At 36.8% G+C, this 23205-nt stretch overlaps 1 protein-coding gene across 1 annotated transcript in view; it reads left to right on the top strand.

Annotated features, from left to right (window-relative positions):
- Positions 1-22865, top strand: part of NR1D2 (nuclear receptor subfamily 1 group D member 2) — a 29210-nt gene extending 6345 nt beyond the window's left edge. The window contains exons 2-8 of the mRNA XM_047099591.1: positions 1671-1937; positions 3040-3128; positions 4994-5138; positions 6921-7540; positions 10487-10672; positions 13118-13328; positions 19466-22865. Of these exons, the coding sequence (XP_046955547.1) occupies positions 1671-1937; positions 3040-3128; positions 4994-5138; positions 6921-7540; positions 10487-10672; positions 13118-13328; positions 19466-19662 (1715 nt within the window). The 3' untranslated portion in view covers positions 19663-22865. The remainder of the gene's footprint in view (positions 1-1670; positions 1938-3039; positions 3129-4993; positions 5139-6920; positions 7541-10486; positions 10673-13117; positions 13329-19465) is intronic.
- Positions 22866-23205: the final 340 nt, after the last annotated feature.

Genomic DNA, 23205 nt, shown 5'->3' with positions numbered 1-23205 from the left:
ATTCCTCTGCCCATTTTTAAATTTTCTGTAGATGGAAATGTCTTTGTCTTTGGAATTGGTTTGGCCTCAGCATATTGTGTGTGTGTGTGTGTGTGTGTGTGTGTGTGTGTGTGTGTGTGTGTTGACTTACAAAGTGTGGCTGTTATCTAAAAATAAAAAGATCGGGGAATCACATCTCAGAGAAGGTTTTTATTTCAGAGTGAGTACTTAAATTGCAGTTGTTACTTAGGTAATGTGTAGAACTCTCCACTTATTACTCTGTATAGTTAGATTGTTGTCAGAAATGCCTTGTTTTGCTTATGACTTCCTAGTAATGCTTTATGCTGTTTGGGATCTGTCCATGTTATTAAATGTGGGCTTCAGAAAGGCAGAGAAGTAGGTCTTAAAAATATCTATGGCAGGCTTATTACCTGTAAAGCATGTATAGAGAATTAAGAGACACTGTGTACCTGCACCTAGGTGCTTATGGTCTAGGTGAGAAAGAGATGGAAACAGGTAAACAGTAGGTTTGTTTAAGAGTTCAAGACAGTGATAGAAGAGATAATTTTACCTTTATATCACAATGAAAAAGCCCACAAATGTTTGTTGATGATAGAGGAAAGAGGAAAAGAAACCACAGATCTTGGCAGAAGAGATAAGAGTTAGTTGTTTGGCCTGCGACTTGGAAAAATAATATATTTGGCTATGAGAGTACTTTTGCAGCACTTTGCATCTTTGAAGGAAGATGTTTGAAATTATACCCTAAAAAGAATTTTAAATCTTATTTCTTAACGTGGGAGGTTTACAGTCTCTAAGCGGGCAAGGCCAGTTTTCACAGGGGTTGTGGAGGTTATATTGGTGAAGTTGTGAATGGTATTTTGAGAGTAGCTCTGTGGAGAGAGAATTAGCATCAGCCTTAATGTTATTCTCTTATAGCATGCATTCTTTCAGCCTCTTTAACATTTATTGTAAGTAGCGAGTCAGAAGAACAAGTGGCGAGTCTGGATTCCTTAAGAGCTGTTTACAGGTAAGTGTGTCTGCAAATCTAGTGGCAGAAACAGGTGGAGAAGGGAGAGCGTGGAACTGGTGATCAGTGGATAGTGGTAGAAGTCTTCAGCAACAAAACAAAGATTCTGGTAGCAAAAGGATGAAAAGTTTCCCATTTTGACATAAATTATCTGGAGTTCCAAGTATTACATCTGTTTTTGGTTAACCTATGTTTTAGCCAAGTGCTGGGGGAGGCAAATGCTGAAGTCATTGTTTCTAGGGTTGTGTCACATAAAGGTATAATGAAGGAGGCAAAGAGGGGACCAGAAATAGATTTCTTCATGGATGAAACAGATTGTTCACTCTAACCTGTGTAGTCACTCAGGAAGGTTTTTCATTCCTTTTAGAAAAAAAACTGGAAAATGAAAAGCTTTAGGTTCAGATCTTTCTGTGTTCAGAATAACTAAGCCAGTGAGAGCCTTTTCATTTTTTGAATCCGTGGAAGTGATATGTTCTTTGAACTTTGTGGAAGCAGGAAGAATTAATAGTAGGTAATAAGGAAATAAGTTACTTTCTCCTTTTTGGGTCAACTGAGATTTAGTCAGCAACCTGTTTCTAAGGTTAGTGATTTTACTGTTCAGATTTCAAAAAGGAGAAAACATATTGTGTATCTAATTAATCTGAATTCTCCCATCTTTTTCTAGGAGGTGTGATTGCCTATATCAGTTCTTCCAGCTCAGCCTCTAGCCCTGCCTCTTGTCACAGTGAGGGTTCTGAGAACAGTTTCCAGTCCTCCTCCTCTTCTGTCCCATCTTCTCCGAATAGCTCTAATTCTGATAACAACGGAAATCCCAAAAATGGTGATCTCTCCAGTATTGAAGGCATCCTGAAGAATGATCGAATAGATTGTTCTATGAAAACAACCAAGTCGAGTGCACCGGGGATGACAAAGAGTCACAGTGGAGTGACAAGTAAGTGACTTTAGTTTTCAAGGGTTGGTGCCATTAATTGCAGGTGGGGCTTATTTGATCAGTTTTTCATTTGAGTGTAATTTCACCCTCTTTTGGGTAATCATAGTTTAGTAGTTAGAGAAGAAATCAGTGATGATTTTAAACGTTACAGCCTAGGGCTGTCATAATTCGTTCTTGACACAGAACAAGGTACGTGGCTATGCACTCTGCCTGTGTTTCCTCGAGGGTAGCTCCTTTTACCACATTTTCACAGTTGCCTTTCTTCTGGACTCTTGGTACTGAATCCGGTTTCTAGAACAGAGTACTTACTTGTTGTAGGAAGGGGTTTGCTTTCATGAAGTTGGAGCTAGGAACATTTGGAATTAGAAAACAAAGCAGCATTGGGATAACCAAATGAGTGGTGGAATTTGGACCCCTGAGTGAGTGTGGAGGTAAGACTGGCTGATACAGGGGAGGAATGGTGCCTGTAAGGTGAATCGAACTTAGTATTGTACAGCAGCCTGTGGAGACATCTGTTTGCACCTTCTGCTAATTGACTTTTTTGTATGACTTTTTAATTCTTACTGAGGAGAATTGTTTTTAGTTCTGGTTGCATATATGGTGTAAAAGTAACTCTACCCTTAACAAAATTTCAGTGTATGCTTAAAATCATCAGGAAAGGAAAAAACCAGCTCTCAGATATTTCTGACAGTCCCATAAATTGTGTTTTATTTAAATTTTATTTATTTATTTTGAGACAGAGCAAGTGGGGGAGAGGCAGAGAGGGGAGGAGAGAGAATCCTAAGCAGGCTCCACACTATCAGAGGCAGAAGCTGACACGGGGCTCCATCTCATGAACTGTGAGATCATGACCTGAGCTGAAACCAAGAGCGGGATGCTTAACCGACTGAGCTAGGTGCCCCCCATAAACTGTGATTTAAAAGAACACTAAGATTTCTTTTGGTAATTTAGTGTAAAGATATTTTTGCATTATAAAAGTAGATTTTGTATCTTTTTAAAGTACTTACAAATTGAATAAAATAAACTGGAATCAGTTGGAAAGAAAGCAAACGGTTGAAGTTTTTCTTCCAGCTTTATACTTTTATATCTGTTTGTGTCTTAGAATTTAGTGGCATGGTTCTACTGTGTAAAGTCTGTGGGGATGTGGCATCAGGATTCCACTATGGAGTTCATGCTTGTGAAGGCTGTAAGGTAAGCTACTGATTCTGGGAATAAAGAAATTGGAGTTAGGTTTGTCAGTTTCCACAGTTGATAACCTGGGATGATGAGAAGTCAGCAGCTACTCTTACAGTTTTAAGCATTTTAGGTAGTATATGAACATAACTTGTTTTGAAAAATATATTCAGCAGTAAAAGTATTTCTTTAGGATTTTGATCAAAATAAATTTGCTCTTTCACTTAGTTAGGGTATGAAACCGAGTACACAAATTGTGTATTCTCTAATGCATCAGGCACTGTTCCAGGTGGTGGGGAAATAGGGAGCAAAACAGACAAGGCACTGCTTGTTGGAACTGAGTTTAAACCAAGCTTTGAATAGGTCTCCTCAAATGTGATGACATTCTGATAGGTCAGATATTAGCAGTTGGGAATAACTCCTACAATACTTGTAAAAATGTGGTATCTTGAGAAGTAATGCCAAATGACTAAAAGAATCTTGAATATAAATTGATTACTTGGGAAACCTCATTTTTAAGTTCAAGTGAATATTTCTTGGTTAGAGTGTCAGCTAATTCCAAGTGAGATAGTTTATACCTCCTACTTATATCCAGGGAATCTTTCCCTCTTTTTTGAAAATCTGGCCCAGTTCTTTCTCCTGAGTATCAAAAATTAATATGACCAAGACATTTGCTCTTGCCAGAAGCAAGAATCCAATTTGGCAAGATATGATGGGTGAGCAAGATAATGAATATACGTGATGGAAGAAGATATATTTTCTAGGGTGGCTCTGAATGAATTGTGAGTTTGGTAGCCCTTAATGGCTGGGTCATTTCACAAGACTAGTCAGTATTTTATATAGAAGTAGCATTTTTCCACTGTTTTAAACATTCTGTAAATACTGTTTTACTGTTTTTAAAATTTTTATAACAATGTGAAGTAATTGTAGAGCAGTCATTGTTCTCACTTTACGGCTAGAGAAACAAAAAGTACAAGCAAATGAGTCTGTGTATCTTTGATAAATACACATAATTGTTCCACACCCTTTTAGAGATTTGTCTAGTTCAGATATTCTGGTATCCAAGTATAATATTGAAGTAATAAAGTGTAAAAATGTTGTATTTCAAAATTACTAACAGATTCATGAAATGTGTGGTTAATTATGATACTCAAGGAAACTGCAATTTAAAATCTTGGTAATTGTGTTCTTGACTTTTCTGTTCTTCCTGGGAACGTGAAGCTGGAGATCTTGGAAGACCTATCACAGAGCATGTGCTTAAACTGTTTGTGTACTAAAGATAGTTATTTGTAGCCATAGAGCTGGGAACGGTCTTTCCTTGGATCATTAGTTGCTCTGTGGGTGGTGTGGTGTCACACTTACCTATTGCTAACAAGTTGCCAGAAATATCCGGCACTTGTAAGTAGACTTTGCTGGTGTCATCAGGTAATGATCCAGGAAAGACCCAGCTCTACTAATGTAATCCTTGGTTCTAGTGAGGGAATTACACCTGTGGAACACATTTCTCTGTCAACTCTTTAAAAATCAGTCATTCATGTTTTAAGAGTTTTGGGATTTGTATGTAATTGAAGTTTGGGCTGGAAAATGTGGTTTGTGGCAGGGGCTGGTAACAGCATGAAGTGTAGTAAAGAGGTGCTTGGCAAGCTACAAGGTTCTCCAAAGGGAAGGAGCAGGAGTTTTATTGGGCTAGTAGGCATAGGTGCTTACTAATACCAGTAAGAATCCAGTTAAATTCTGTGTGTCAGTGTTCTATACCCCTGTGTTCTAAGCGCAAATTATTTCCCAGGTAGCTAGTGAAATGCTTGTTAGTTGTGAGGGGGTGTGCTTACAAGGAGCCCATCTGGATGTTTTTAAATGAATGAATACATCTCCTTTGTTCTTAGGGTTTCTTTCGGAGAAGCATTCAGCAAAACATCCAGTACAAGAAGTGCCTGAAGAATGAAAACTGTTCTATAATGAGAATGAATAGAAACAGATGTCAGCAGTGTCGCTTCAAGAAGTGTCTGTCTGTTGGAATGTCGAGAGATGGTATGTTCCCACTTTAATGAGTGCTCTTCTTAAAACATATGGAGCTAGGCTTTTTACTCCTCAGCATAAACCAGACCTGTAGGCCAGTAACCAGTGCCCTTCTTGTGATTAGAGTGAAGCAGATTTTAGAAAAACACATTTTGATACCTTGTAAGATGCCAAATTCATTAAAGTCAAATTTTAGCATTATCACCCTGGAAACAGCTTTTGGCTGTCTTTTTGGGGCTTCTTATAAAAGACTTTTTTGTATACAGTTTGAATACTTTTTTCCTAAAAAAGAATTCGTTTTTCTTGGTATAGGAATCCTTGGCTCTTTCTCCTTGATTTTTTAGCATTTCTGAGGAACCCATTTCTCCTATGTGAATTATCTCTATGACTTTCTCAGCCCTAAGATGATAATGTGCTTTTAGGGACAGGTCTGAATATATTGAAAGGAGATGCAAAATTGTAAGAAACAGTAGGGTCTGGAGTGGAGGTGGTTGCTAAATTCTGGCATGATCCATTCCCATAAAAAATAAAAGTTAATTTTCAGGATTATTAGTATTTTCTGTGGATGACATCACTGGGAAATTTGACTCTTATGCTTAGGGAAATCACGTTTGGATAGTCTCATTCAGTTCTAAGTAACATAACAGAAGAGTACGAGGTTTTCCGAGGGACTAGTTTAGTAGGATTAATTAAGAACTGCAAAGAATGAACCTGATATTTATCTAGGGAAGGGTCACTTAAGCAATCCCTTAGGTTACTCTAATACATTACACAAATACTGTTTGTAATAAAGAGCTTCGTGAGTAATGGATTTCAGCAATTGATGTTTTGGATTTAATTTGCCTAAAAATTTTTTTTATATTACTGGAAATATTAATGCAAAGTTGGTGGATATTGTGATTTCCTCAAAAGAATAAAAATGGCAATCATTTGTGAAGGAGGGAGTAGAGGTAGAGCGTTGAACATGATAAAACTGTCCACTATAGCAATAATGTCAGAGGCTACAATTAGATTAGGAAGGCTTTCTTGCCGGGTGGATATATTGGATTTTTATTATCTCTGTATAAATATTAGACTAGAAAGCTTTTATGTTCTACTCCTCAGGGATAGGAATGTTGGAGACACGACACATTTTAAGACTCACCTCTAAAATAATGGAGGATGCATTATTTAATTTTTATTTATTTTATTGATTTCAATTAAAGTCCAAGTTTTCAATAACTGCCTTTCTCTTGATTGTGTTTTTTTAATTAAAAAAAATTTTTTTAAAGATTTTCTTTTTTAAGAAGCTGGAAAAGGAGAACAAACCATTTAATAGTTGGGTCTTGAGAATAGGGTTACAGAATGAATTGACAAAGGTCAGGTGTTCAAGGAATGCTTGTACCTACTAGGTTTCATTAACATTAATGTCTGTGGGTAGCTGAATCCCATGTGCCTTCTTAAAAACAGAGCCTTCAGCCTTATTAATAGGTGCTGTATAGTAATGCTGACTGCTTCAATGTGATTTTCATTAGTTAATTTCAGATTTCTTAGATTGCTTATAAAATACCCAGGACCTAATAGATCTTCTCTTAGCTTTGTTTTGGGAGAAAAATGGACAAAATTTCTCCTCTATTTCTTATGGTGTATCAAAAACATAACCAGCAAGTTTAGAATAATTTGGGCCACAGACATACAGATACTCTTTACTTGTATCACTAGAGGCCATAGCTATTAGAGATAGTTTTGTGCTATTCTTTTGTATAAACAGGTCTTATTTAGAATATAGACCTTAAACATTTTTTTCTTCAATAGCTGTTCGGTTTGGTCGTATTCCTAAGCGCGAAAAACAGAGGATGCTAATTGAAATGCAAAGTGCGATGAAGACCATGATGAACAGCCAGTTCAGTGGTCATTTGCAGAATGATACATTAGAACATCATGAACAGACAGCCTTACCAGCCCAGGAACAGCTGCGACCCAAGCCCCAGCTGGAACAAGAAAACATCAAAAGCTCTTCTCCCTCTTCTGATTTTGCAAAGGATGAAGTGATTGGCATGGTGACCAGAGCGCACAAGGATACCTTTATGTATAATCAAGAGCAGCGAGAAAACTCAGCAGACACCATGCAGCCTCAGAGAGAACGGATTCCCAAGAGCATGGAGCAATATAATTTAAATCATGACCATTGTGGCAGTGGGCTTAGCAGTCATTTTCCATGTAGTGAGAGCCAACAGCACCTCAATGGACAGTACAAAGGGAGGAACATAATGCATTACCCAAATGGGCATGCCATTTGTATTGCAAATGGACATTGTATGAACTTCTCCAATGCTTATACTCAACGAGTATGTGATAGAGTTTCGATAGATGGATTTTCTCAGAATGAGAACAAGAATAGTTACCTGTGCAACACTGGAGGGAGAATGCATCTGGTATAGTGAAATCTGTTTGTTTGTTTGTTTGTTTGTTTGCCCTATTTGCATCAAGGAAAGCTTTGAAGGTTTTCTTTTATTTTGGGGGGAATATATCAACTTGAGGGGCAGGGGTAGTGTCAGAGAACCTGAGATTTATACAATCAATTTTGTGTAGTATTTTAGTTCAAATAGTTCTAATAAACATCATTTGTTGAATGACCTAATTTCACACAGAACTAGGTACAGGCATGTGATTTGATTGATACGAAGATTGGGATTAGGATTTTATGTAAAATGTGGGTCATGTAGAATTGGCCCTTTTTTTTTTTTAATTTTTAATGTTTATTTATTTTTGAGAGAGAGAGAGAGAGAGAGAGAGAGAGAGAGAGAGTGAGTGAGTAGGGGTGGGGCAGAGAGAGAGGGAGACACAGAATCCAAAGCAGGCTTCAGGCTCCGAGCTGTCAGCACAGAGCCTAACTCCAGGCTCGAACTCCCGGATCTCAAGATCATGACCTGAGCCAAAGTCAGAAGCTCAACCGACTGAGCCACCCAGGTGCCCTTAGAATTGTTCCTTTAATTCTTAGAAATACCTTTCAAAATTTAAGTATTCTGATTAATCACTACCCTACTAGCTTTGGGATTTTCTCAAAGGGCAGATCAATTTAGCTTGCTAAAGTTAGTAATCCTTTGATTTCATTTTTTTTTTTTTTTATTATTCAAAAAGATTTTTTTCTTCTAAGTTTATTCATTTTTGAGAGGGAGAGAGAGACAGAGCATGAGCAGGGGAGGGGTGGAGAGAGAGAGAAGGAGACAAAGAATTCAAAGCAGGCTCCAGGCTCTGAGCTGCACGGAGCCCGATGTGGGGCTCAAACTCACAAACTGCGAGATCATGACCTGAGCTGAAGTCGGACACTTAACCGACTGAGCCATCTAGGTGCCCCAGTAATCCTTTGATTTTTAGGGAAGAAGTTTTCTTTAACCATTATAGTGCAAAAAGTTTTGAGTATAGGACATGGATAGGTGTTTTACTGTTTGAAAATTTAGGAATATTTTAATTTAATACACTGGTTTCTATGGATTTTCTCAGACTTTATCTTAGGAAATGAGTTAGTGTTATTTAGGAGATGATTTAATGTTATTTATAAAATTCAAGTTTTTTTTTATTTTAATAAAATACAACAGTTTACATGAAAGTACAGTATTTATATTCAGCCAAAATTTCATCAAAAACAGAAGTACCACACCATTTCCAGTTTAAACCATTAGGTCCTTTGATATAGGCTTGGTATTTTCTATCCAGGTAATTAAAGTCTTCTTTTTTCATTTTCAAAATAGCTGACTCTACCCGAATTCTTTTGTTAGAATTTTCTTGTCACTTGCAAGTATTTGATTCCATGGATCTTAAAAGTGACCTTATATTTTATTAGACTTACGGGCTGTCTTAGGAGGGAAACATGTGTAAGCATTTAGGTTCTAATTTTGTGGTGTTCTCCATGGTTATAGAATCATCCCATTCCTGGATTGCCTATGGATTTAGCAAAAATTTAAAGGCTGATGTTACTAATAGAGTATGCAGTGAATTTCATAATCTTTTTATTTTATTTATTTTTTTCCTATTTTTTAAATTTTACCTCATTTTATTTTTTTAAATTTACATCCAAATTAGTTACCATATAGTGCAACAATGATTTCAGTAGATTCCTTAGTGCCCTTTACCTGTTTAACCCATCCCCCCTCCCACAACCCCTCCCGTAACCCTCAGTTTGTTCTCTATGAGTCTCTTCTGTTTTGTCCCCCTCCCTGTTTTTATATTATTTTTGTTTCCCTTCCCTTATGTTCATCTGTTTTGTCTCTTCAAGTCCTCATATGAGTGAAGTCATATGATTTTTGTCTTTCTCGGACTAACTTCACTTAGCATAATACCCTCCAGTTCCATCCACGTAGTTGCAAATGGCAAGATTTTATTCTTTTTGATTGCAGAGTAATACTCCGTTGTATATATATACCACATCTTCTTTATCCATTCATCCATCAATGGACATTTGGGCTCTTCGCATACTTTGGCTATTGTTGATAGTGCTGCTATAAACATGGGGGTGGATGTGTCCCTTCGAAACAGCACACCTGTATCCCTTGGATAAACGCCTAGTAGTGCAATTGCTGGGTCGTAGGGTAGTTCTATTTTTAGTTTTTTGAGGAATCTCCATACTGTTTTCCAGAATGGCTGCACTAGCTTGCATTCCCATCATCATCTTTTTAGTGTCCTTCTCTTTGGCTTCCCAGTTTTTCCTCACCAATCCTTATGTAGAAGGCGCCCTTTGTATCTGTCATCATTGTTTTCTAGTTGAACAAGTGGGGGCCAGTAGTCATACCAGTGTTTATGAAATAAATGGTCAATGACCTTTTTAAAAAAGTGAGGCATCTCACTATTTTCCCTTCTTTGAAATTGTAACATTGTAATTGTGTGATTTAGAAAAAAGTGAGTTTGAAATATTAAGTAAATGTTGGGCTTGGGTTCTAGGCCTGTGACTTCTAGCTGTATTCGGATAAATCATTAAACCGCTTAGAGTCTCATTTCCTCATCTAAGAAATGGTAATTATATTATCTGCTATCACTAATGAATAGGATTGACAATCAAGTATGTGTGAATTTGTTTGAAAATCATAAAACCAGCATAAGGTGGCAGCAGTGTTACAAAATAAAGTTTTAAACCTGTGCAACAGGTTTTTTGAAATAGCTTAGGCTGCCTCTTTTATGATAAGTTAATTGGTACTTAAACCAGGTTGCCATGAGGCTTTCTCACATAAGGCAAGTAGCAAGAAGAGAAAATGTTAATATTCGTAGATAGCACCTGTGTCTGAGAGTTCTTTTCATATTGGGGTTTCCAAAGATTGAGATGCTACTTTTGAAGTTTCTTGACCACCTCTCACAATTGAAGAAGTTTTCTGTTTTGTGCATACTAGGTTTGTCCAATGAGTAAGTCTCCATATGTGGATCCTCATAAATCTGGGCATGAAATCTGGGAGGAATTTTCAATGAGCTTCACCCCAGCAGTGAAAGAAGTTGTGGAGTTCGCAAAGCGTATTCCTGGATTCAGAGATCTCTCTCAGCATGACCAGGTCAACCTTTTAAAGGCTGGGACTTTTGAGGTAGGTTTATTTATCTGGAATATCGATGCAGGGTGTAGGTGGTATTTTATTCTCACGGACATTTTCATTCTTCTCTAAATAAGTATTTATAGTTTAGAGGCTGAAGGTGCCAACAAAAGAATAACAATCTCAGGATCGTGGGAAGAGATGAGATAAATACAGAGTTTCTTAGGACTTGAGATAACACTGCTCTGTATTCCCGGAATACAGACTTCATCCAGTATTACTTTCAAGCGTGGACTGCAGGCAGGTTCTGCAGAGTGTTACTAGATACCTACTCCGAGCCTAGCCCGGTGTTTCAGCACAGAATACAAGGAGTAAATAGGATGTGGTTTTTCTCTTTTAGGAGATCGTAGAATGTTTGGGGGATAGGTGAAACATGTCTTACGTGCTATTTCATACCCTCTCCGCCTCATCCAGAATCTGTGGCTACTTTTTCTACTCCAGTTTCTCTTGCTGTGATGTATTCTGCCCAGGCGCGGGGCAGCCACTGTTGCCAACTGGAGTAGGACAGGGTGCCTTTCTTTGTGCTGAGTTAGATGCCTCTGACCTGTCTTCCTCAGGGCTTTCCCGGTGCTGCTGAGGTGTGAAGAGCCTCAGGACTTCCTCAGAGCTTCCCTAAGCATTATTCCAAAATGTAGAGTGGTGGGTGGGAAGGTGGTGTCTAGTGGGCTGAATCTAATTAGTGGGTAAGAGACCCAGGGGATATATTTTGTCTCTTCCCTGCTGGTCCCATAAGACTGAGCTATCAGTTGTTAACAATACTGAGTGGTGGCCAGCTCAGTAATACATCCTCTCATATTTTCTTTTTTTCCTTCCTAGTCTTACTTCCTTTTTCCTCAGTTCTCTTTTCACATGGGGTAGTGCACACCCCACATAAACTTTTGCCTTAGGTCCTATTTTCTGGGGCACCTGGACTGGAATGGAGGAGCCATACTCATTAATAAAATAGCTCTGGTATAGTTTAAAAGTGAAACCATTAGGTTAGGATTTTTGGAAAACATTAGAGTTAAGATTTAAACTCTGAATCTTAGAGGGATGTCAGTGATGAAGTTCAGTTTACTCATTTTTGAGGTTAGGTGACTGTGGCTCAGAGAGGTGAAGAGATTTTTCTTGGATTACCAATAAATTCCTAACACAGGACCAGAACACAGATCCCAGACTCCAAGACTAGTGTTCTTTCCACCTTGTGATTTGTTTTGGGATTGCTGTATTCTAGAGTTAGAGCTGTCTTGGGGTGCTTGGGTGGCTTCGTGGCTTAAACACCTGACTCTTGGTTTTGGCTCAGGTCGTGATCTCACGGTTCGTGGGTTTGAGCCCCACCACGTTGGTCTCCGTGCTGATGGTGCAAAGCCTGCTTAGGATTCTCTCTCTCCCCCTTTCCCTCTGCCCCTCCCCTGCTTGTTTGCTCTCTCTTTCAAAGTAAATAAATAAAAACTTAAAAAAATAGAATTAGAGCCATCTTCATAATAGGTTCATTCTCTTTTGGATTGTCTTGAGTAAAACAGGTCTTTGGGGGGATTTGCAAAGGGGAGGTATTTGTTCAGTATTCCTCTGGTTTTGAGAGAAGTATGTGGCATAGATGCCACCATTTACTATAGGGGAGGGGAGGGAGTGCTGTAGGTAAGCAGTTGTTGACTGATTTGTTTTGGGTTTGAATTACGACTTGGTGTCTGGAACACTTCTGTTATAGTTTTGTGTATTGTCTCTTTGGGTTATGGTTTCTTGAAATAGTCTAATTAGAGTGTATCTGCTACATTTGCCTTGGCTGCATTTGGTGTTTTGATGTCCCCAAGTGTTGCATTAAAATATTGTTCTTTTTACTTATGATTTAGGTACCATGTGATATACTTGGTAGTTTAAAAAGTTTAATGCCTTTGGCCAAGGCCCACTTTCAGATTTCTTGGCATTATTGCCTACTTTAATTTTGTATTTGCATTTCACAATTTTTATTAATAGAGTTTCAGAGTATCACAGGACTGAAGTGTTTTGCCACTAGTGGCTGGAATTTTTTTGATGTGCTTCTTCGGATATTTATTGCTTTGGTAGAGAATTTGCCTTAAGGAAATGGTTTTGGGTAAAAATAAGCTAGGTTTTTCTTTTACAACCTTCTTTTATATGTAGGCTGTTTTTTTAATTAAAAAAACATTATTTTTTAACGTTTGTTTATTTCTGAGAGAGAGAGACAGAGTGCGAGCTGGGGAGGGGCAGAGAGAGAGGGAGACACAGAATCCAAAGCAGGCTCCAGGCTCTGAGCTGTCAGCACAGGGCCCGATGTGGGCTTCGAACCCACGAACTGTGAGATCATGACCTGAGCCGAAGATGGATGCTTAACCAACTGAGCCACCCAGGCACCCCACATGTAGGATGTTTCTTAACTGACTTGAATACTGAATTACTTCTTAGTATTCCTTCAAATACACTTAAGTCTTTTTCTTTTTCCAGGTTTTAATGGTACGGTTTGCATCATTATTTGATGCAAAGGAGCGTACTGTCACCTTTTTAAGTGGAAAGAAATATAGTGTCGATGATTTACACTCAATGGGAGCAGGGGATCTGCTAAACTCTATGTTTGAATTTAGTGAGAAGCTAAATGCCCTCCAACTTAGTGATGAAGAGATGAGTTTGTTTACAGCTGTTGTCCTGGTATCTGCAGGTAAGCAAGCTGGTTCAAAATTGTGCCACACCTAGAATACAGTGACCTAGTGGGGAGAAGGTGGAACTACGTTCCAGCAAGCTATATAGAAGGCAGGAGGGACTTAAGACGTTACACTGTGTGAATCTGTTATTTTTGCATAATTAATTTTTTAATCATGACATTAGAAGTCAAAAGTGCTATATAGTAATAAAATGATGTTTAGATCGAGGCCTCACATTTACCACAAGTCTTAGTCTTTAGCTTTTTGTAACTGTTTTGCAAGTCTAAACTGTTATTTTTGTGGATTTAATTTTTAGATTAGTAGGTTTTTCTGATATGAATCTATGTTTTAATCAAAATATGTGTTACTTGAAAATGTTAAAAGTAGCAAGATATATTAGTGTGGTTTGTAACAAAAACTGATGAATTATGAGTAGGCTTTTACCCTGCTTTGCCACTGAATTTTCTCTGTGATTGCATAAATAATTCTATTCTTTTGGGTCTTGGTTTCCTCATCCTGTGAAAGCAAGGGATTGTACCATGTGAACCAGCCTGGAGTCTGGCACAGAATAGGTGCTTAGTTACTATTTGAATGAGTGATCAAGATTTTTGAGTTCCTAACATTTAATGTTTGTTTGTATGAGTCATTGATGATTTCCAATTTCCCTGCAACCCTGCATTTATATTATAGTTATTTCTGACCGAAGTATTTCAATTTAGATAATAGCTATTAAGATAATAGCAAATGGGAAATTGATACACAATGACTTTCCTGGAGATGTGTAAGTACCAGCCATTTTTTGGTATCCACTGACTATTTTAAAACATTTGTTGAGAATTTTAAAGTATTTTGATAGGAGTTAACTGTAAGTTTCCCATTTGCTTCCTACTGTGTAAAAGCCATTCTGTCAGGCAGTATGAGGGTTATGATCCCTGTTTATGAAGCTAAACTGTATATCAGTAACTCCTAAGGAGAGTAAGTTCTTTGTATATCTTAAAGGGCCTATACATCAGTGGTATAAATAAAGATTTATGCCATTTGGAAGCATAACGTGGCTACCTTTTCTGATCAGCTCTACCTGGGTAGCTAAAAATGCATTTATGATATGGGATAGTATGAAAGTACCATGTTAATTAGGGATACCTATTTTCTTAGTAACCTTGTAATTAATGTCTCTTGCACTTTACCTACCATTTCACAGTCTCTTGAGAAGTAATTATTAATGGTTTGAGTTGACATCAGATTAATAAAGCTATTATTGTGAAACTAAAGTAATCCATGCTTGTTTCTTTATCTGATAAATATGCCTTATGTGCTAGGGGAGACAGAACAAGCATTAAGATACAATCTTGCTTTCTAAGCATTTATGTTCCATTTGGAAAGATAAGACTGACACAAAAAGCTTATGGTACTAAGCTGTGTGGTTCTGACTGAGGTAAGTAGGAGTTACAGGAAGGAAGATGAAATTACCTGAGCAAACTTTGTGGGGAAGATGGAAGTGGAGCTGAAGTTTGAAAGATGGGTTATTAGGTTTTCCCAGCAAAAAAGTGATGGAGCAGTTTGGGAGGGCACAAGATAGGGCAGGGGCAGGTGGCTGAAGCCTGATATGTTATGTACATCAAGGAGGAAAGGGACCGAAGGCTTGTGAGTTAAAGGAACACCAGGTTATGGAATGACCACCATGAGAAGAAATATGGGACGGTGGAAAGTGAGTGTAGGGGAGTGATCAGGCATGAACAAAGTGATGGTTTAACATTAGGTCTACATTTTTATCTTGGGTAGATTAGCTAAGTGAGTCATTAGAGCTGGAGCATCAGGTTGAGAGGCTGTTGAAATCACTTCAGGTATGAGGCACTGGAGTGAACTCTCCTGAAATAGGTGTGGTAGTGGAGGTGGAGAAGGAGGGACTGTGTCCCAGAGATGGTTCAAAGGAAGAAATGATGTGAGGGGAATGAGGGGAGCTCTATGCCAGGAATTGTGCTACTTCATTTATATTTTCTACCAAGAACATGATTCTTTTTAATTAAGTTTTTTTTTTTTTTAATTTTTAAAATTTATTTATTTGGGAGAGACAGCACACAGGGGAAAGGCAGAGAGAAAGGAGAGAGGGAATCCCAAGCATGCTCGATGCTGTTCGCTCAGTTCTTTGCAAAAGTAGACAATATTAAGATGAAAATAAAGATAATATCATTACCAAAAAAGATCACTATCAACATTGGGGGGGGGTCTCTATTCAATTGTCCATCCATTTACCATTTCCTGCTTATTGATTTATGGTACATAAAAAAATGTTTGACATACTAAGTCAAAAAGACTGATTATAGAAGAATATAATGCATTCTTATTTTTGTTATGTCTATATATATGAAGAAGGTACACAAACAACACGTATACATACGTAATTTCATATATTTTTTAAAAGTATGTTGCTTTCACTTAAACATATGATAGTGTTCATGGAAGACTTATATCTTTACCACCTAAAAAAGGACTATTGTTATTTTTAAAGCAGTATTTAGACCAGAAAATAAAAAGTCTTCCTTCTCCCAGCCTGCTCTCCAGAGAACTCTCCAGAGATTTCTAACCGTCTTTCTTTTTAATTTTTCTGATAGCTGCCCACCCAACTCTAAATACTGTGTAGAGTTGGATTTTTTATTGAGTGGATACAACTGATTAAAGTATCTTCTTTTTATAAGTTTTATTCTTATAGTTTGATTTGAAATTTTAATATGCTCACATTCTTTGATCTTTCCGTTTTACATAAATCTCTCAGATAGTTTAGATAGAATCTTTTCCTTAGACAGGGACATAGTATCCTTTTACTCTATATCCTGGCTTCTTTTGCTATACCATTTCTTTTACATTGTCAAGAATGAAAATATTTACATTCTGTTCTATAGGTGTGATTAGTTTTTGTCCTTTATCAGATAATTCTAAATATTGAAAAGCAGAAATTCTACATTTACAGTATTATGATTATGTAAATAGTGCTCACAGTACTCACACAGTGGGGTTGAAATTGTAGACAAGGCAATGTAAATCTTGCCCTAAACCTGTGCCACCCAAGGGGAGAATGTTCCAAGTATCAGATAACAAATGGATTATATATATTCATTATTAAATTGCTTAGAATTAAGCAACATTATAGTTTGCATTATATTTAAAATCACTTTTTGTTTTTCTTGGAACCTACACTTGCCATCTGGGTTTTGTTTTGGTTGTCAGAAGAAATGCTAGTTAGTTTCTAGATCTCATTATATAATTTTATCCTCACAACAGACCTCTGATGTGAGCCAGGACACAGAGAGGTTAAATGATTTGCCCAAGGTTGTGCATTTTTAAAAATTGGCTGAGCATGCATTTGAACTCCTATTAGTCTCTGAAGCTTCAAAGCCTTTCTGTTGTATTACTTGTTAACAGAATAGCTCTAGCTGCTAAGGGAGAGAGAAATCTCAAACATGATACTTCGCTGTGAGGTTGGAAAACTCTTACCACGGAGAAAAAGGGAATTATAACTGAAAGGTAAAATTTTCTTGAGATTGTGTGAAATGGCAGCAGTCACTTGCAGTTGAAGATGAGGGATGGGCATATAACTGTGAGACCAAAGTTCATCTAGAAATAGATTTCAGTTGTCTGTGGAAGGAATTTAACTTCCATCTTGTAGGAAGTGAATATGAAGAGAAATTAGGTGAGGAGCACAGGCTTCGGAGAGGGATGAAGAACCAGCTAAGAAAGTAGAGGACAGATGTAGCATGAATTAAACTATACAAGTAGTGTAGCATTTAGTAAATCATTTAGAAGAGAAATTTCCATTTCAGTCTGTACATTCTATTACAATTTCTAGAGCATTATTGTTTATGATCCAGCTAGATTTGTAGATAGGTTATTTGGCCTTGAAATCATGAAACCGTGGTTTTAGATATTGAGATTTTAGAAAAATTTAATACACTTTACATTTTTAGTTATAGGAATCCCTTCCCTGAAGCTCTGAGTTGTGTAGAAGTGCGTAGGTCATCCCAACACAAAATACTCACTGAAGGACTTCTAATGCAAATATCTTCATTACCTGTGTGTTTCTTTCTTTGCCTATTTAGATTATTTTGTTTGTGGGGCTCACTGTCATTCTTAACCGGTTGTTGGTATTGTAAATTACTAATGATAATGATGCAAACCAGGTATTCTGCTTATAATAAGGGCTCTCTAAAGGAAGGAATTTTGGTTTATGTTCACTGCTAATTACCTAGCACCTATTACAGTAGCCACATACATTCAGTAAGTGTTTGGTGAGGGAATTAATAAATTGCAAGCATGCTGAAGAAAACAATTACTTGAATATTAAAGGCAAGGGAGATTCTTGGAAGCATTACTGAAGGCTTTAAGTAGTTTTGCAAAGATGGCCCGTATGATTTTATGACCAAAGTCAAATGTTCACAGGTCTCTTTCCATAAGAATTGGCACACAGTTGAATAATAATCCAAATTTTCTTAAATGTAAGATAAACAAACCTATTTTCATCATTTTTTCTGCATTTAGAGTTAATCAAACATTTTTCCCCCTTACTATGAAATTTTAGTCTTTGTTCCAAGTGTTTGCATTGCAGGTGGCTTTTTTAACTCCCAGTTACAATGCAAAGCTTCAATCTCCTTATAAAAAAATGAATAAAAGGGTGTGAATGGCCAGAGAATTTTGCTTCCTTGGCAGTGTCTTATTAATTACAACTTCCTGTACTGGGGCCATTGAGTATTTCTTGTGCATTACTGCCTCCTATTGTAAAGGGAAGAAATAGCCCTTGATGATGAAAAAAAAGCCTATGGGCAAACAACATAGGTTTGGCTAATTTTAAGATACTTTCCTTTATTGTTGGTTTATACTAAATCATTAATTAACACTTTCTATGATGAGCTTAATAAATACAGTATACTAAGCGGTGCCTGGGTGGTTAAGTGTCTGACTTCAGCTCAGGTCATGATCTCACAGTCTGTGAGTTTGAGCCCCGTGTTGGGCTCTGTGCTGACAGCTCAGAGCCTGGAGCCTGGTTCAGATACTGTGTCTCCCTCTCTCTCTGCCCCTCCCCACCTCACGCTCTGTCTCTGTCTCTGAAAAATGAATAAACCTTAAAAAAAAAAATACAGTATGCTAAATGAAAGTGAATGCTTAGGTTGTAATTAGGTAATAAAGTTGCATAGTATATTAGTTATCTATTACCACTAACAAATTACCTTAAAACTTAGTGGCTTTTTATCTCACAGTTTCTGAGGGTTAGGAATATGGTGTGGCTTTGATGGGTGCCTCTGGCTCAAGGTTTCTTAGGAGATTGTAGTCAAACTTGGAGCAGGGCTGTGGTCAACTATGAAGGCTCAACTAGGTAAGGATCTGCTGCTTCTAGGCTTATTCATGTGGTTGTTGGCAGGATACATTTCCTTGCAAGATGTTGGACTGAGTACCTCAGTTCTTTGCTGGCTGTTGGCTAGAGACCACCGTCAGTTCCTTAGCACCTGGGCCACTTCCATAGGCAGTTCACAACGTGGCATCTGGCTTTTCTCAGAGTAAGTGAGCAAAAGTATGCTAAAGATGGAAGTCAAGTGTTTTTTTTGTTTTTTTGTTTTTGTAATCGAATATTTTATTCGTTAGTAGTGAATCAGTAAATCTAGCCCACTCAAGGGGAAAGGGATACGCAAGGGCACGGATACCAGGATGAGGAAATCATTGGTGGCTGTTTTAGAGGTTGCTTGGCACACATAGCAACATACAAATGTGGATATATTCCAAATGAAGTAAAATTATATTTGTAAACTACATTATTCATTTATTTTCTCATTGAGAAGCAGTTGAAATTATCAGATGGCATCTAATTGTAAAAATCAGAACCTTTAGTTTTGTGAACAAAATACTAAGCACTAAAGAGTTTTGATTTATCAGGTATACTGTGTGATATACATCTTTATAATATAATCAACAGATACAAAAATTTGCCATTGGGATTTATAAAATTTTGTCAAATATTTTTTGCTTTTGTTCCAATGTATAAAACCTTGTTTTAAATTCATTAATGAGATTGATGAGCAAGAATTATATTTCTAGTTAATGTTTTCTCTTAATTGATAATGTTAATAACATGTCCTCTCATTCATGTCTCTCTATTCCTTACTATTAGATCGATCTGGAATAGAAAATGTCAACTCTGTTGAGGCTTTGCAGGAAACTCTCATCCGTGCACTAAGGACCTTAATAATGAAAAACCATCCAAACGAGGCCTCTATTTTTACAAAACTTCTTCTAAAGTTGCCAGATCTTCGATCTTTAAACAACATGCACTCTGAGGAGCTCTTGGCCTTTAAAGTTCACCCCTAAGGCCTTTGTTAATTTAAACATGAACTGACTCATGCTAACTGTACATTTTGTGCTAATATGCTTATTTATATGTGTATACCATATGTGGAGATAGAAAAGACCTTTAAGACAATACAAGATTGTAGGCTGTCTCTGTAATCATGCGGTAGCTGTTTGGATTGAGGTTTCTCCAGCCATGGTTAGACATTGACCGCATTTCCCCTATAGACCAATCAGCTGTGTCGCACTTAAACTGGAGAAGTTACACTGAATTATAGTCACACTGAATGTTAGACTTTTCATCTGCCAAAACCAAAAACCATTTTGATCTCCCTGTGGTATAAATATAACGCACAATCACAAGTATATGAGGACTTAAAAATTAACCTTTTGTGGTAGAAATTTTGTTCTATGACGAAAACTTGATTTCACCACGAGCCATTGGATCTGGTAATTGGAGACACTGCAAGTTGGGTGATCTCCACGTGTGTATTTTGCTCTACTACCACTGTTAAAGTGTATGATCCTGGGCAGGTTTGTTGGTTGTGGAAAACGAAAATTGATAGTGCTCTCAGTGTCCCACCTCACAGATACTAAAAAATGTCTATAAAGCATATTTACCTCTTGGGAGATAGGCACTATGTAAATAAGGTAACATTTTTGTTATTATAATTTTCATAATAATACTCTTTTCTTATTTCTAAGCATTTCTGAGAAATCATTTCACAGTCCACGCCAACCTATTATTCAGGGTTCCTGCATATGTGTGGGTATCCTCTTGGCGCACACATATTCAAAGTTTATGGGTACATCAGATACATAGTATGTGTACATAATATCTCTGTGAACATAGTTAAACACATTTCTTCACAATATTTTAAACTGTGAAGAACTTTATCATTCAATAAACTTAAAACAAGAGGTGTCAAAGACTCAAGTTAGGTGCGTTTTACCTGTTGATGACATAACCATTGCTTTAAATGTTTAGACAGTAGAATATTGAATTTATGCTCTATTTTTATTTAAGCAGCATTTAATGTAAAAGTACAATAGGCAAGGGAGTCCAAATTTCAAAAAATATGTGTTTTAGAGTTCATCTTTGGTAAGATCTTTAGTTCAGGGTACTAGTTGTTTAAAAGTTCATTCAGATTCTTACCTTGTACTAAAAAAGGTTACAATGCCCCTTAAACACATGCTGCAGCTTGATGAAAAATATTTTGATCCTTTTTGGAGAACCAGTCAATGTTTAAGAAAACTGTTTAATATGTTGGCTGTGCGTGTGTGTGTATGCATGTGTGCGCAAGTGTGTTCTGAGTCCACTATTTTTTTTTTTTTCCTAAGTAACACTACAGGGATTTTGTCAGATTAGATTTAATCTAGAATTTGAAAAAAAAAAAAATCATTTAGTGTGTGTGACCTACAGGCTTAGAAATGGTACAGAGACATTTCATCCACATTTCTAATATTGGGCTTTATTAAATAGAGAAAATCAGCCTCTGTTGATGGCAGTGGGAGAAATAGCCAAAGTTGAGGATTTTATGTGTCTTTCTGTTTCCCTGGAAAATTACAATTAATTGGAATTTTTTGGAAAAGATTGCCTTCTGTATAATTTTGGGATTATATAAAACTTCAAGAATGGAAAGAGCCTGCTTTACTATACTCAGCCTGTTACTTTAATGACATGTGAGCAGAATGCCTTATTTTGTAATCTTGTTTAACTTGTTGCTACTGGGACTTGAATTTCTGTGGCACTTGTTAAGTAAGTTAAAAAAAGAAGTTAAATCCTCTCATTATTAAAGAGGGAAGGTGATGGTGATGTCTGTAATACAATATAAACCATAATTGTGATTTACCTTACATTGGTAAGACTTTTATGGGATATACAGTATAGTTTTTGTGAATTATTTACACGATAGCATTATCTTTTTATAATTTTTTTCCTATGATAAATGCATAGTTTTCTTCTATGGGGGATAGAAACGGCTTTTTGAAGTAATCCTGAAAACCTCAAAGATCATGTTTATTCTTAATTTTTGCCTTTTGCATAATCCTCTTTATATAACATGTTATCTTCAAAACAATTACTGTCTTTAGGAATGTGTAACGAGAAGTATGTTAGTATTGCTTATAAAACTTTAGTTAGGTTCAATATATACGTGTATACATCTATATATAGGTATGTAGGTTTGCATTTTGTCTTGTAAAATTTTATTTGAACAAATTCTTCCTGTAGGTAATGGGAAACAAAATTAATAGTTCATATGCCACTTGTAGCATCTCTATATTTGAAAATAGCCCAGTATTAAAACTTCTAAAATTAAACCAGCAGCCTATTATAAGCACATTCTTTGATTGAGTCATTGGTTATAAACTTACTAAATGTGGAGAAGACAACCAGTTTGGGAAACTTCTGAGTCGGTGGGACACTGGTGATTAATTGATAATGTACTGTATGAATTAAGTGATGCTTTAACTCTGATTTTACATTTTAAACTTCAAATGTGGGCATTATGTCAGCAAACTTAAGGGCATTATGTCAGCAAGCTAAAACGTTTTTGTTTTTTTTTTTTCTCTGTGCTTTTAATGTATCCCTACATGATCTGAGAGAGGATTCAAGCTTTTCAGAGAGAAATACCTGAGGGAAAGGGGAAACATCTTCTTGAGTTGAAGCTTCTCCTTAATGGCGATGGTTTAATTACAGATAAAACTAGAAGGCAATTTCAGTGGATTAAGTGTATAGCTTTTGTATCTACATTTCAAGAAATTACCATTGTAACTTGATAAGAAATGATTTATTTTATGTAAACATCATTGCAAAGCAAGGTGTAGAAGCTCAGCTAGATTTATTACTGTGCACGAGAGTAAATACCTATCTCAATTATTCTTTTTCTTTTTCCAATATAAAGTTTGCTGAATGTACAAGAAGAGTTTATCACTTAGGATATAGAATTTTTTTTAGGGGTTGGGGGGATGGGATCTGTCAGGAAATCACCTATAAACAAAGATTGTCTTGATTTGATTCAAAATGTAAAACTTGAAGCTATTCTTGAACTAACGTGGAAAAATGGCTATTGTTTTAAAAATGATAGAAATATATTGTCAAGATATGAATTACGTTTATTTTCTACAAACTGTTATTGATGAGGACATGGGTAATATCTTCATGTTTCTGAAAAGTAATCTGTACATGGGGGGAGGGGATAATAAATATTATTTCTAACCAACTGTGGTTTTGGTATCTTTCTGTCTTGATGTTTTTGTAAGACTCTAATTTAACTTTACAACTTTCCCCTGAGCACAGCAGGATGTCTTACCTAAATCTCTGACTCAGCATAGGGGAACATATATATGCAGGGCTCTTTTTAAAAGATTTTAGGGGTGCCTAGGTGGCTCAGTCAGTTAAGAGTCTGACTCTTGATTTTGGCTCAGGTCAGGATGTCACGGTTCATGGGTTCAAGCCCTGCATTGGGCTCTGTGCTGACAGTAGAGAGCCTGCTTGGGATTCTCTCTCTCCCTCTCTCTCTGCTCCTCCCCCCCACAAAAAATAAACATTAAAAAAAAAAT

The sequence above is a fragment of the Lynx rufus genome, unplaced genomic scaffold (genome assembly GCF_022079265.1).
Source record: "Lynx rufus isolate CCGP_SWC_20201006 ecotype Redwood Valley unplaced genomic scaffold, mLynRuf1.p SCAF_5, whole genome shotgun sequence".
NCBI lineage: Eukaryota > Metazoa > Chordata > Mammalia > Carnivora > Felidae > Lynx > Lynx rufus.
This window is presented reverse-complemented; position numbering and strand designations above follow the sequence as displayed.